Source organism: Ictalurus furcatus, chromosome 4 (assembly GCF_023375685.1).
Source record: "Ictalurus furcatus strain D&B chromosome 4, Billie_1.0, whole genome shotgun sequence".
In the NCBI taxonomy this organism is placed as follows: domain Eukaryota; kingdom Metazoa; phylum Chordata; class Actinopteri; order Siluriformes; family Ictaluridae; genus Ictalurus; species Ictalurus furcatus.
Window position 1 is genome coordinate 31,453,703 of NC_071258.1, and position 15,812 is coordinate 31,469,514.

Genomic DNA, 15,812 nt, shown 5'->3' on the forward strand with positions numbered 1-15,812 from the left:
ATTTTGGAGGACCGAGACTTTGGGAGTTGAACTTACCCAGAAGTGGTGCAAGCTGGTGCAATTTCCTTTTTAAACCAGCAATAAATTGCAAATGAGAAAACAGGTTTTTCTTTTTGTTGATAATATAAGATCTGATTTGCTACTAATTTATTTATGACCATGGGGGTTAAATTGGACTTTGGAAGATGGAAGACCAGTAATTGTGGGGAATATCAAATAGATCATAACCATATATAATATATATGTATATATATACACACACACAGGCATGAAAATCTGCAAGCGTTTGTGAAAACGCTTCTATTTCGCGTCTATTTCTTTTCTAATTTAATACGGCAATTTTCATTGCAAATGATATATTACTAACAGCTTGAGTGAAAAGGGAAAAGCAGATGCTTTGAAATATTTACAGCTTCTTAGTATTTGGTACGTCCCCTTTTTGCTTTAATGAGAGCGTGCACTTGATCATGGACTCTACAAGTTTGTGTAAAACCTGATGATCCATTTTAGATCAAACCCATTGGAGTGTCGCCTGAGCACGTGCTTCAACAAAAGAGATTAGACATGAGGAAATACTGTCCTGCTGTACAAAGTTAATGAACATGGTCAATATCACACATTTAAATAGGGAGCTAGAAATAGTGCAGAATATTAAACATTCGCGATACTGAACATTTACTTTCTTTCTTTTTAAAAATTGTTTTTTTTTATCTTCTGTTCATTTAAAAAATATTTTAAATGCAGGAAAAAAAAAACTTAGAAAAGGGATGCCAGTGGTTTATTACTATTTACTGCTCAGCCATTTTTAGTATGTAGAAATGATTTATTTCATTATCTTTGAAGATGTCTTTGCTTTACAGCATTTCTTTCGCACACATCTGTGTGTAAGTGCGTAGCCCGTACTCTGTGTATAAGCTGGGGGTGTAACCAAATATGAATACACTTCTTTCTTCTTCCAATCAGATATAAAGCTCGAAGGACAAACAAAGACCACGTTCAATAACATGAACTAGAGTGATGTAGCTGAGGTTGAGGAACTTTCAGAGCCTGAATTCATACACCATGTTGAAAGGGCTGCCATTTCTAACTCAGGTTTTTTTCCCCCAGGGGGCGTTGTGGTAGTGTTCATATTTAACCCAGATACGAATATTTGGAGCACTAAACAGATACAGATACACTTAGTTGCATTCAGTTACACCCCTGACATAAGCTTCGAATTCTACACTAATATGGAGTCTGAAACAACGAACTAACTCCAGATCGGGATCAGGTTGAACCAGACATCTTTGTCCAGCACGCTATTGTAGTAACTGCCGTAAAACATTGGGAAGAGCTCTGAAAAAAACACTAAAACGTAATAACATTGCTCCACCTTACACCACACCACTGACTTTGGTCCTGTTTTTATAGTTAAATTTATTAGCTTGGTCTTACACAGGCGTCTTCAATCTTATCCGCAAAGGGCTGCAGGTTTTCCATCCATCCATCCATCCATCCATTTGCCGTACCGCTTATCCTACACAGGGTCGCAGGGAGCCTGGAGCCTATCCCAAGGAACTCGGGGCAATTAGGAAATGCCAGTCAGCCTACAACGCATATCTTTGGACTGGGGGAGGAAACCTGGAGGAAACCCCTGACGCACAGGATTCAAACCGCCAACCGCATAGATGCGAGGCAAACGTACTAACCACTAGGGCTGCAGGCTTTCATTCCAGCAAAATAGGAGGAGGTACACTTGATAGTTGATTGCCGATCAAATGAACTGATTAAAAAGGTGTGTCTCCTGTTTGGTTGGAACGAAAGCCCTTTGTGGAGAAGAATGAAGACTTTCCAGGTTTTCTGCATTACAGTTATGAGGTGGGGGGAGGAGGTGTGGAGCTTCCACTTTTGACCACCAGGTGTCACCATGTTTTTCCCTGGAAAGCCTCTGGCTTTCCTCTTGCTGATTTCCCAGCGCTTCCACTGTGGAACACAAGGTCGAAGGTCACCTCTTTTCTGTTTTTCTCAAATCCCAAAGCTATTTTGTGTGACAGGGCTTCCTCAGAGAAAGGGAAATCAATACGGAGCGCATCTGGAAAACATCACGTCCCCGGCTAAATTCCTCTTACTATATCAAAATAAGAAAGGGGGTGGATACTGTACGACTCGATACAAATAACTATAATAGAGTCTAGTGACTGTCATGAATGTAGACGGAGAGATAAAGCCATAAAGTGAGACTAATAGCAGCTATAATAGATTATTTTTTCATCCTGAAGCAGACAGAGATTGAGATCGGTTTAGGGAGCCTGTTGCCTGGCAACAAGTCTTTTTTACTTCCAGCCTAACTGAGCTGTACTGTTTTTTTTTCATGTTCAGTTCAAGAGCATATTATTTTGATTTTGTTCTGAAGTGATTTTGATAGAACCACTGAAAAGAAGATGTAATGAAATTGGACTTTTACTTCCTGGCTTAAACATTGCCCTCGACAAGCCATCGTAGATCACGACGTGTGACGTCGCGCCTTCTTACGTCATGAGTTGTACAATAATGTAGCGCGGCTGGGACTTTCTGTAGGTTTATTAATGAAATTGGTCAGAAACTAATGACTCACTAGTTGGTCTTTCAAATCTTAACCACGTTTCTAACCTTGTTTAATCTGCCAATCATGTAGTATCGTTTCCTTTTAACTATCTGGATCCCAGGCTGCATTTCACTACTGTTTATTATGAGTCTTGGATGTCTTCTGCTTAAGAGAATCCCAGTCGCCTTCTTCGGGGCAATTCTGATAGTTCGTTAGATTAAATTTTCAAGACTCGAGATACTGAGTAAACATGACAAGACTTTGAGAGTTGAACTTACCGAGAAGGCACTGCAAGATGATGCAATGTGCCCTTTTCACATTTCTGGGTTTTTTTTGCTGCAGGAAGTAGCCTTCGCACTTCCACTACAACAAGAAGAACAGCTGAAACGAACGCTTACGAGCTTTTGCAGCATCCCTTTGTGTCACAGTTCTAAATAAAAAAAAGAGTTACCTCAGCTTTCATAGCTTTCCTGTGGATGAAGGAGAAGAGTCGATGAAACAATGGAGCAGTCAGTAGGGATTGCGGGAAGGAATTTTGTAACACGCAGAGGAAATACTATTTGTTTATAGTTAGAATTTCACCTATGAACGTAGCTCATGGTTAAAGACTGGTGCTCTTCACAGCCACTTTCAAAGGAATCAAAGACACAGTTTGTATAGCGTTTAGGGGCAAATAATCTGCAACCACAGTAAGAAGAAATGGTTCCTTATCTGAAGCTGATCTGACGGACTCTCAAACCAGCAAGTGGAGTTTAACCTCAAGATCATGTGGCGCTTCATTCCACCTTATCGACTGCTAGCATCAACGCCATTTAGCTAACACTGAACAAACAAAAACGCTCTTCATTCTATTATTATTAACTCTCACAGCTAGCTAGTGTTAGCAAAAGGATGCTAACACTAGTGATAAAACTCTATCACCTATCCACAATTTGATCATTTTGTAAAGCAATGAATGGAAGTGAACTCTTATAAGTATAAAATAATACACACCTGATATCAGTTAGCTACCTATCTAGCTACTTATCATCAATGCTAGCAATGCTAGCTGTGAATGAATTCTTACAACACTTTATTCAGCGTGGAATCCTCAAAGTGCCGAGTTTTTGTCAACAATTCTTAAAAGTTTAGTCTCACAACGATGATGTGAAAAAAAATCTTTCCATTGAGAACAAACGTGATCAAAATGGCTGTTTCTGTGGTAAACAACTGGCTATAAGGCTTAGCAGGAATCGTTTTACTCTGCGTCTAAGCTGTAAAGAGAAAGTCATTTCTTCATATATAACATGTTACTTAATACTAGTTAATACATGACAGCTTTTTATTTTATTTTTTTTTTAGCTTTATTGTTAGCTAGTTAGCAATCCACCTCATTAGTATGCTGATAGGACTCTCTACATAGTGTAATTCAGAGGAAAAGGGAATAGCCTGTACAAAAACATCTTCAGTTGTTTTTTTTTTTTTTTTAGTGTTGCTGTCAAGGTCGAGTGAGTTTTTATTAAGACCACTTCCTGCTATGACCACTCAGGAACAAAAGTGTTATACGCTTCCAGACCGTGAGGCGAAAGTGAACGAGGTCATGTTAAAAACAGTAATAAAACACACAGCTTATGTCTAATGTCTCAGTGCTGGTCACCATGGCAACGTACAATAACCGTTCCGTATAACCTCTCTGAATAAAAGTGATAACTTGGATTCATAAAGATGCATAGATTTAAAAAAGCCACAGTGTCTACTGAATGTAAAAGTGTTACAGTCAGGACCTGTTCGTCATGAAAATGAACAGCACATGATGTACCTTCAGGAGTGTCCTTAAGAACCTGAATGTGGGAGCTGTCACCGAACGTGTCTGTCAAATCATTTGTAAAAGAACGTTGTGAGAGGAGGCATAGACGTTGTCTACAATTGGATTGGATCATTTTGCTGACTCATATGCTGAGACCAAGAATAATTATCTTTTAACCCCTAATGCATCAGCCAAGGCATGTTCGGTGTTTGAAGTTTGCTTCTTTAGAGCTACAATTGAGCTACAAATGTGGTTAACAGTGGTATGTCACACAGTTAGCTATATAAAAACGACAAAATGGCATCACAGCCATCTTGAAACAGTCTCAAAACATAGTTGGGTGTCAAAACAGCAAACATCTCAGGTAGGAGGTGAATACTTGTATACTTGGAGATAATATTTGGAGGTGGAATTGTCCTTTAGAAGAGATTCAGATGATTTGAATTCAAGTTGGATGTGTAATTATATATATATATATACTCTGATTTACCCTGCTGAAAAATCCTGCATGTTCTGAGCAGCTACAAGCACAAGCTGATCAAACCGGGAGAGCGTCTTTGCCAGCTGGTAACATGTAAAGACTGCTACTAATGGTACATCGTAGACTAATTGTAGACGAGTTATTATTAAGAAAATATTACAGCAGCAAAGCAATTAGAAATCCTCACACATTTTTGATCGACAAGTAATGACAAAGCTGTAATAAATAACCTACCGGTTGACGAAGAGAGTCTACGAGTTTGGCCAGCTGAGTGTTTTGGCAGACAGTTATGTAGAAATTGCCTTCCTAAGAAAAAGGTGTGCTGATTTAGTCTTTCAGTTTGCGTGATGTTGAACTGGTAGCAATAATGCTAATGCTAATGCTAATGAGTCTTTAGTGATCACATGTACATATGCATAGTGAAATTCTTTTCTTCGCATACCCCAGCATGTCAGGAAGTTGGGGTCAGAGCGCAGGGTCAGCCATGATACAGCGCCCCTGGAGCAAAGATTGTTAAGGGCCTTGCTGAAGGGCCCAACAATGGCAGCTTGGCAGTACCAGGCCTTGAACCCCTGACCTTCCTTGTCTTGTTCACAGCATTAAGACCAGTCCAGAAGCAAACTTTGGACCTCAAACTTGTCTTGGCTCATCACCTATATTTAGGATAAAGTGCGAAATAATGAGGTTTGTTTGTGCCATTTTTCTCATTACATTCCCTCAGCAATCATTAATCATTCAACACGAGGTGACAAACAAAAAAAAAACATACAATTTTTATAATGATGCAATTCATCCAAACAACTTGCACCCAAAAATCATTTCTCATAAACTGCCCGAGGCCTTGTTCTCAGACTCACCGCCACATTACAGAATTCTTCACTGCCCAGTTCTGGCACTGAGATCTGTCCGAGATCATTACACCGAGTGGAGCTCTGCGTCCAGTTCCCACGGCCTGCGCGGTTACGCAAGTTACGTCAAAGTCAGCGTCACTATGTGGCTAATATCGCCTAGGCTTGTGATTAGTCCAGCTGGGTGGTTTTTGGCAGAATAAAAACAAAAACAAAAATGTCCTGCTGGGAAGGGAACTCCATTTCTGTGGTGAATACAGAGGAGCTGGCTTTGAAGGTAAATCCAAGTCTTCTGATGGACAAGCGTTGAAGGCCTTCCAAGAGACCAGTGATGTCCAAGGAAATAATTATCGGGCTGTCCTGAACTGAGTTGTAAGACGTAAGATGTTATTGGCACGTATTACATGGGAATAAATGGCGGCTGAACAAGATATCCAGATAGACTTCAATTTCATTCATGGATGTCAGTAAAAATGTAAACATCCAGATTTAAATATGCTTTTGTTGTAAGTAAAGTTGTTTTCTACACCATCTCTAGTGATATCGGTGGTACCTCAATTTCAAGACTCTTCTAGATCCTTTTTTTTTTTTTTTATAAAACCTTAAAAGTCTCATTCTCACCTCTTTCTGCTCTTTTCGTTTCCTCCATACTATTACATCTTAACCTCCTGCCTTGTTTACGATCCCCTTTATAGAGTCTTTTCTGTCGCAGGACATCGACTTATTTCTATGGCCCACTGATCCTCGTTCATTTCTTGTCCATCTGCTGGGACTCAGCAATCTATTCAGGCCTAAAAATGGACAAGTCCTGTTTTAATTCCACTCGTACCTCTGGATCCACAGAGTTCGAGCTGAGGCCATTCCAGCGAGTCATTTTGGTGAAGCTAAATCCATAGGGACGGTGTTTATCTGGCATCAGGGCAGGGCTAGCAGTTATCTCTGCCTCCCTTTGGGACAGTGCTGAGGGAAAGGGGTTTGTTTGCGTGCAGGGCCGTGATTAGAGCCCGTAATAGCACACACTGCGATATGGAGCAATAGCACCGCTGAGTAAACATTCTGATCTCACCGATGGCACCAGGCTTTTAGGGACTTCTCATAGCAAAAGGACTTTACTCATAACTGGAAACCTCGCAAAGAAAACACGAGAACGATAAAACACGGGACTGTTAAATATTCTTAGAGTGTCTAGATGGACTTATGCTGTAATAAGCTAAATAATTACCGTCATAGCCATCTGTCACTATAATGTTGCGATCTAATGATACTCTTAGCTTTGTAAGGAATAAAACGCTTGGGGGTGTACTGTTACAGGAAAATAATAAGTAGGAATATAATCATTACTCTTACACCCTATTACAGCACACCCCCAAGAGGTTTTTCCCCCCCTCTTATACTACAGCAATTTGCAGATGATTGCAATTCTTCATGATCTAAAGTATGATAACTAGGTTTATCAGCTTGTAGTTACATCTGATAAGTTCTGTACGTTTGTAATTGCGATCACTTATGCTGTAAAACCTAGCAAAACTGTAAACAGTTGTTTTCACCAGTCTAATTTTTAGTTAATAAGACAAAACAAACAAACAAACAAACAAAAAATGCTGTGTCACATTACCGAGAAACCATAAATCCCATAGTCCTCTTTCCTGATGACTTTCCCCTGAACTGCTTAATCACTGACTGTTAGAAAATACTGACACTGGAGACTCCTCGCTACAAATAAAACAAATAAATATCTCCTTATAGTAAAATATGTTAACGAGAACACATTTTAAAATCAGTTTATTATAGTCAGACTTCGGATTATATGGAGCATCAAATGCCATACATGTCCCTGTGAATGCTGTTAGTATAGAAACCTGTGATTATGTCAGTGATAATGTACTGAAAGTTATCATTTCTGTAGTAAAAGGTTAGGAAATGAGGCAATGTGGTTCTGGCACATCCAGGCCTCTAGAGGGGGCTAATGCATAGACTGCTTTTGGTAGTGGTATGGTAGTATGTGTGGTAGCATTGTTCGGGTTTTTAAAACACCCCAGTGTCACTGCTGGGTTGATCATAATCCCAGAATAATCCGCGTGAGTTGGTGGGATTGGCGGGAATTTATTTGGGAGTGGGCAGGATTCCTTTGTGATATTGTGGGATTGGTTGGAATTCATGAGGGAGCAGGCGGGATTGGTCGGAAAAAGAAAACCAGTCCAGAGCACATATCTAGTTGAGGATGAAGAACACATAATCTATAAGACTGACGAGGTGTTTAGGAAAGTAGCTAGTAAGAACACGCAGTGTTTAAAACCCAGTAACACACTACCGTGCCAGTGCCACAACCGGTTTGAATGAAGCTGACGTACAAAACACACCTGTATTCCGTGACAATAACTGAAAACACGCAGGATTAAGTTAACTACAAAACCACTTTATTGAAAAAGCAGATTATCTCATCTACGGTTAAATGATACGTCCCAACTTCTTATAACATTAAATAACTTTAAACCTTTTTTCGTGTTTAGATAAATAAATCTACTTTCCTTTTTTTTATTTTTATTTATGAAATATCTAAGGAATCAAAACATCGAATGATACAAAAAGCAGAATGTGAGATACGTGCTCTGAGAACTACACTCGAGAAACAAAGCTACGGCTCACCGCCGTGTCGGATCGAAGCGGAGGATAAAAGCTAGCGGTGTTTATTTACAGGGAATCTATCCGTGTTCTATCAAATAGTAGTACTTTTTTTTTTGTATTAAGTGTATTAAGACATCATGGAGAGGAAATAGTGTGAAGTTTTGTAAAGGTAAAACGACCTGGGAATGATCTGAGGAAAAAATATCAGCGTGGTGTGGAATTCCGAACGGGACTCATCTTTTCTGACAGGAAAAAAAAAAAAAGAAAAATACTTTCTGTGCATTTTTGAGTGGAATTGTTCGCTCTACAGGAAGTGTGTGTTAGAAATGATGATGTCGGAGACAGGATTGGTTTTAGCCTGCCCGTGTCCACTCAGTAGTGTTACAGCAGGGCTCCTGTATGTGTGTGATAGACCACACACACACACACACCCACCCATGACAAGGAGACTTTGCTGGTTTGTCATCAGGTTGCCATTAGCGTTTACATTTGAACCTTTAACACACACACGCACGCGCGCGCGCGCACACACACACACACACACACACACACACACACACACAGTCAAGGCCAAGCAAACATCCACATACAGAACGGCCCTGCCACTGATGCATGCTGGGAATGTTCACATACACCCCTCCATCCTGTGGAACTCCGGTGAAACCAGCACCTTTGAGCTTCAGCAGAACATCAGATCCACTCACGAGTGAAAAACATCAGATCCTCTCTTCCGGCTGCAGCACATCTCCGGCGTGAGTCCTCCCAGACAAACCAGTGTCGGAGTCTCGTACCAGCTCAGAAATGATGCGTCAAAGCGCTTGAAACTCCAACATGAATGAAACTCCAACAAAAATGAAGAAACTCTACGTTCGTGTAAAGGAAATGTCTCTGAATATCAATAGGGTTAAATATGATATGTTAAGGCGGTATGTGTGTCAATTTGTGAGTGTGGCTGCTCATGTTGACACACAAATTGTAATGTCTGTGTGTGTGTGTTTAGTGTGAGCACATTGTAAGGATCTGTATTCCTTACCAGTATCACACCACATCACATCACATCACACATACTGTATATATGAATACAAAACGACGTACAGATATTAATGGTGCAACTTGAAGGCAATGAGTGAAAAAAAAAACAAAAAAAACAACGTTAAGTGCGAGATTTTCAGCGAAAGGCCACGTGTAAGGCTTTTCCTTTCTCGGAATGTAGCTGTATATGCTGGTTGTGTCTTGTAAGTGGGACCAGGGGGTCAAAGTTCGAGTCTGTGACATCATTCCAGGGTGGAGCTGCAGAGAGACAGAAAGAGAGTGTGTTTCCCGTCTGTCTGCGCCTCTTTCAGTGAAGGTGTGGATGGTTGGAGCAGCAAAGGACGTCACACACGTCTCTCTTCGTGGCACTGTCTGCTCTGTGTGTGTGTGTGTGTGTGTGTGTGTGTGTGTGTGTGTGTGTGTGTGTGTGTGTGTGTGTGTGTGTGTGTGTGTTCACAGCTCAGTGACATGAAGCGGATAGCTGGTCGGTGGCTGCGAGGGACCGGAAGCTTTTAACCGGTGCAGGTGGCAGGCGTGGCACAGCAGGTGACCCTCCAGCGGGTAACAGCGGTGGCCCTCTTCATCAGTCAGCTGAAGGCCGCAGTCCTGAGATCAAACACACACACACACACACACACACACACACACACACACACACACACACACACACACAAAGATGAGTTCAGCTGTAACGATTTAAGTCCTTCAGGTTTTGTTTTTTTTTGTTTTTTTAATCAGAAAGTGGATTCCTATGCAACATTAACATGTATAAAATATTCATTTAATGATAATATTAGTAAAAGAGGAATATGTATGGAATAAAACACATGCGAGTGTGCTGTTATACGACAATGATCAACAATGGGGTGGCGTGAGGGTGTTATACAGGTGGCAAGCTGTTACTACAGAAACTAGAACGTATTACATAAGTAGCGCATTAACATGCGCCTTTGATTTGATTCACGGCCGACTGTCAGAGCTTCTGTTACAGGAAATGAATTCTGACCGATCAGAATCGAGAACAGGACAGAAAATAAATTCTACCACACACTCCAGGTTATAACCCAAGGTCGATGAGGGCAAACAGTCTTAAATCCTTCATTTTTATTACATCTTGGTTATTTACAGCGACTGAAGGCTTTGTGTTTCGCCCAGAGGGTACGATAAAGCGGGTTTTAAGTTTATGCAAATGAAAATGAAGCGATGTAGCGACGTGTTATGACAAGCAGAAATCACACCGTAGCGAAAGCTAAAGCTTCACCCTGAGCACGACTGAGAGACGTGCGGCTACGAGACGCCGATATGCTAGCACCCAGATATGCTAACGACACTAACTAAGATAAATAGGAAAATAATTCCCACAGTCAAATGAAGCTACAATGATGTTGACAACCAGAGCAGACAGATTTATTTTCTCTCTCTCTCTTTTTTTTTTTTAGGGAACACACAGCTTCATTTATGCAAAAACATTGAAATTCATACCATCAAAAGGCTCTTGTTAGCAGGGACTTGTTTAACACCGCTGGTACGGCGTTCAATTCCACACGATTTAAAGTTTAACACACAGTGGAATCTGGTGAATGATTTACGTTGTGCTCATGCACACGTGCTTTGCATGCTTTTTTTTTCCTGGCTTTTTAAAAACACAGTCATGACTTTAAGACAGATTCAGTGAAGTCTTATCGTGATCACGGTCTGAAAATATCAGGAGCGTTTAATCGGACACTACTGCGGTGGAAACGCACATCCTTTTCTTCTTACCTCACAGTGATAACACTCTACATGGTAGTCTTTATCCATGGATACGACTCGTATGGTCTCCTCTGAGCCCTGGGGGGGGGGCACATACATACAAACACACTCAGTGACTAAATAACGACTGATGCGAGAACTGAACATGAAGGAGTGTGTGATGAGAGCCCTTACTTCAGCTGGGAGGATGGGTTGACCACATGATGCACATTTTGGAGCAAAGACTCTGTAAAAAGCAGAAAGATAAGTCATATATAGAGTTTTTACAGCCATCATGTTTAATAAATGGGTAAAACATCACATGCTTTACAAATAATTGTTTTTTTTTAAAAAAATGTTTAAAGGGAATATAGTGTAAAATAATAATTAAAAAAGTAGATGAGATTTCAGTTTTATACAGTATTAACATTCAGCAAAGATCAAACACCTACACCTATTATATAATTATAACAGTAGGCTACGGTTGCCAAGTTCCCCGTTTTCAAATACGTTTTTAAAGCGATTTTATATCACAGTGTTGTTTCGTTTTCTATCACGGCAGCTCTGACAGCAGTTCCAGCTGCAAATCACAGGTTTATATTAATGCACTCGTTCTCAAATCACGTGATCGTTTCTGTAGTAAAAGTTCATTCACCTGTCCCTTCAGGATTTTTTTTTTTTTTTTTTTGCAGTTTTGCGTTCGAAGAAATGAATGCAAAAGCAAGCAAGCTCTGCAACATTGGGGGGAACTTTTCGGAGGAAAATCACCGCAGATTTTCTGCAGATTCGGGCCAAGACACGCGTCGTGTGACGTCATCACGACGCACATTAAGCTCGCTTCGAGTCACACGAGTGCGTCGAACAAAAGGTCTCGTTTACCAATCAAACGAAAAATCATTGTGAAAGACAATTTAATGCAATTGCAACTTCGCCAATTCGAGTAGTTTTCTGCCAAAAAAAAAAAAAAAAAGAAGCACAAATTGTGAAGAAAGAAGAAAAAAAAAACGCAGCAAATTCACGCATTTTTGGCCGCGACATTGACAAAAAATAAATAAATAAAATAAAATAAATAAATAAAACTCAGCGAAATCCTCTACGGACAAATTCAACACTTAAAGAAGAATGTATAATCATTTATACGGTGAAGTTTTCAGTTAACATTTATGGAAGGAGTCTCCACTTTCATCACTTTGTAACAATAAAAAAAAAGGTTTAATAAATAAATAATTGTAATTGCTGGCAAACTTCTGTGGTAGAAGAGGAATAAAACACTTCAGGATATGCTGTTACTGAAACGCCGCACACCACCCCATTGATGCTTGATTATTTTCCTAAAAGAGTATGCCCCCGAGTGTTTTATTCCTTACCTAGGCAGGCGAGGGTTACGACGGCACAGTTTACATTAAATTCCAGAAATACAAGTAGGCTGTGCAAGATCAACATAACCGTAATTTGAAAGCAATCTCGGATTTAGCTCCTGGTGAATATTTCCTCTGATACATTTCAATTACCAGCGGGAGTCTTTAACTCCACTGACTCACTCTTCAGTGTAATTTAAAGTGGCTCTAATCCAAAACTATTGCAAAAACATTGCAGCATTACAGCGTTTGTGTGTTGAACCGATGAGTGTTTGGTAGCGGTGTAAATATACAGCAATCAGAAACGGTGCACCGGTTTAAAACAGCACGTACGGGGCAAGCCGGATGGATTCGGACGTCTGAAATCGCGACCCTGACCGGGATAAAGCGCTCACTGATGAAGACGAAGCACTTACGTGTGATAGTCTTTAACACAGTAGATGTTGTTTTCAACGTCAACGGTGAAGGGGACACCATCTAGTCCCTCCTTACACACCACACAGCGGAAACAACCCGGGTGGTAGGACTTCCCCAAAGCCTGGAGGATCTACACACACACACACACACACACACACACACACACACACACATATAAAGAATACAAACACTCAAACCATAAGGTTTTCTGAAAGAAAATTTCTTGTTGTTCAAAAACCTTCACTGCTTTCTAAGGTTACTGTGAAAAACATCCTCACTGACATCATGGTGAGAAAACATTGCGAGAGTGTTACAGTGTGTGTGTGTGTATCTGTTAAGACATGTTCGTTAATTACACTGCCGACTGAAGCAACTCATCTGAATACTGATCATTAAAACAGGAAGAAAATAAACGTACCATCTCCATGATGAGGTGTCCACACACGAAGCATTTCTCAGCCGTCTGCTGGAAGCCGGAATACTGAAAAACACACAGTTACACGCCTTCATTAATACCACAGATTAATACACCGACATGAAACCATAAAGGATCGAATCAAAGGTCTTTCATAAGTCTGTGATTGTAAGGAAGTAATTGTGAAATTGTCACAATTGCGACAGGAAGCCTAAGACTCGCCACACGCTGTTATTTTACACAATAAAGCGCACTGAATTTGAATAATGTCTACAATCAAGCTTTAATAGAAAGCTCCTCGGAATCGATTAGGTTTATACTGGATGTTTTGTGTTGATGAAAATCAGAAGATAAAATGTTCTGGCAGCTTATTTATTTCCAAGATTAAAAAAAAAAAAAAAAACCCCGTCTAAAGTAATTCCAATTTCAGATTCTGAATAAATGACTAATATTTACTCTAAACTTGGCAAACTGTCGAAATTCTCCATTTGCATAAATCGAATTTATATCACCGCTTGCCATCGTTAGCTCCGGCTTGTTATAGGTCTGGAGCTTGCAATCTTTCAAAAATCCGGGCCGAGACGCGTCGTGTGACGTCATCACGGCGTGCGTTCAGCCAAAGCCGTCTTCGATTCACGTGCCTCGAACAGGAGTACGGCTAAAAGGTCTCGTTTACCAACAAACGTCACTGCGAAAGACAATTTAATGCAAGTGCAATTTCGCCAATTCGAGTAGTTTTCCGCAAAATATAAATAAATAAATAAAAGCGCTAAAACGTTGCAAGTCGCACCGCAGCAAAAGCAAGAATTTATGGCTGCAACAATCACACACAGAACTCTGCCAAATCTACAGGGCTCTAAATAAAGTAAAAATTTAGGCAAGAAGTAGCTAGCATTAATTCTGCTAAGTTTCTGCAAACGGGTAACTGCCAACGTTCATATTGTGAAACATCTGTCCATTAACAACGTTAAATGAATTACCCACCCGTTTCATTCTGATATAAAATCAGTTTATTTATGTTCACATGAACGTCCTTCATTACGACCGAGTGGGCAGATTTTTTTAGGTCGTATCCGACTGCAAGGTAACACAACAAGTGGCTTGTAGCTTGTACGTGTACTGTAACCTGTCCTGAGGCCTGTGGTGTATGGAGAATCTGCAAATTATAATCTCGATCTGGTCCACATGCTTGTCCTGCTAAAAGCTATACTGTCTCGGGCTACAGGGTGTGCTGCTGGTCTCTGATGGACTACAGGAAGGAGTTAAATAGTTTGGGGACAGCACTGGGGCACAGCGTGAGAGCAGTCTCCAGCACTCCCTACATGGACAAAGCCATACACTAGGTGACCAGCCATAGACCTAATACGTCAAACAGTTATTTATTTAGTTTGTAAAAAAAAAAAGGCTCTAATCTGTAGCTTTCACGATACAAGGTTGTAACCAGGGTGAGACTCACATGACTACACCTTTAGTTGGCGGTGTATTCAACTAAAATTGGTAAACATGCAGCTATAATTATACGATTATTAGACAAAAGGTCCATATGAGCAACTAACATGAGTGTATGGAGATGCACTTTCGACACTCAGCCATTAATGATATGTTCACGTGTATAAATAAGATAAAGTTTGTTTCGCAGTGGTGCTTCACATCGACACAGAACAGCCGAGATCTTTTCTGAACGTCGAGCAGGTAGAATAAACTCAGACTTTTATTGGTCCATTCACGTTTAAAAATTCTGTTTTCGCCCTTGACTTCTTCTGGACAAACCATGGCTTCACGTCACGAACATGTGAAGGTCTATGAAAACTCTTTCCTTTCTCCAGATAAATAATTGACACAAAAGCAGAAATGCACACAACAGGGGACGTAACACAGATACTCAATGGTTCACGGTTTTTAAAAACTAAAAGGTGCTGAACTACGGACAGTTTTTTTTTATTTTATTTTTTTTTTTATACGCTGATCAGCTCTGATACGGTATTGTTCGAGTGTTTGGTTTGAGGAACTAGGGGTTGACGTGTATCTTTAGAACGCTAGACCACCTTTGGAGAGTTCATTTACATTGCTCATGACCCGGAGAACAACTACAAAGCTGTACAGTAGGTTGTTTTTTTTTAAAATAGTGAATCAGTAACAGATTTAAAAACATCCAAGCATTCACAAACCTTGACCAGAGATTGGCCAGGATAAGATAAGATAAGATAAGAGACAAAATAAAAACCTTTAGCAATGGGTTATTTTGCATATTGCAGCATTCTGGATCAATAATACTGCAACAATTAACAAACAGTACATAATCCATAGCTATAATCCAAAGTAACTCTCAATGAAGAAGGCATTGCTTTTCGGTAGTGCTGGGCGATATGAGGATATAATACAGTATTGTGATATTTTACGTCAGAATACAGTTCTCTTAGATATCGTGGGTCATTGTTTTTACCACAATTTACAAACTCTGATATGGAACAGAAGATTACATGCTAAAATGTCAATTGTGCTTTGATATTTAAAACTGTCGTAAGTATTATTGAGTTGTTTCACAGTACTACTGTT

General features: G+C 40.1%; 1 protein-coding gene across 1 annotated transcript in view; it reads right to left on the minus strand.

Annotated features, from left to right (window-relative positions):
- Positions 1–7,841: 7,841 nt before the first annotated feature.
- The window catches only part of wtip (WT1 interacting protein), a 42,325-nt gene continuing 34,354 nt past the window's right edge, over positions 7,842–15,812 (minus strand). Inside the window, exons 4-8 of the mRNA XM_053623603.1 lie at positions 13,260–13,322; positions 12,841–12,971; positions 11,262–11,313; positions 11,097–11,165; positions 7,842–9,941 (exon numbers count right to left, since the gene is read on the minus strand). Coding sequence (XP_053479578.1) covers positions 9,789–9,941; positions 11,097–11,165; positions 11,262–11,313; positions 12,841–12,971; positions 13,260–13,322 — 468 coding nt within the window. The 3' untranslated portion in view covers positions 7,842–9,788. The remainder of the gene's footprint in view (positions 9,942–11,096; positions 11,166–11,261; positions 11,314–12,840; positions 12,972–13,259; positions 13,323–15,812) is intronic.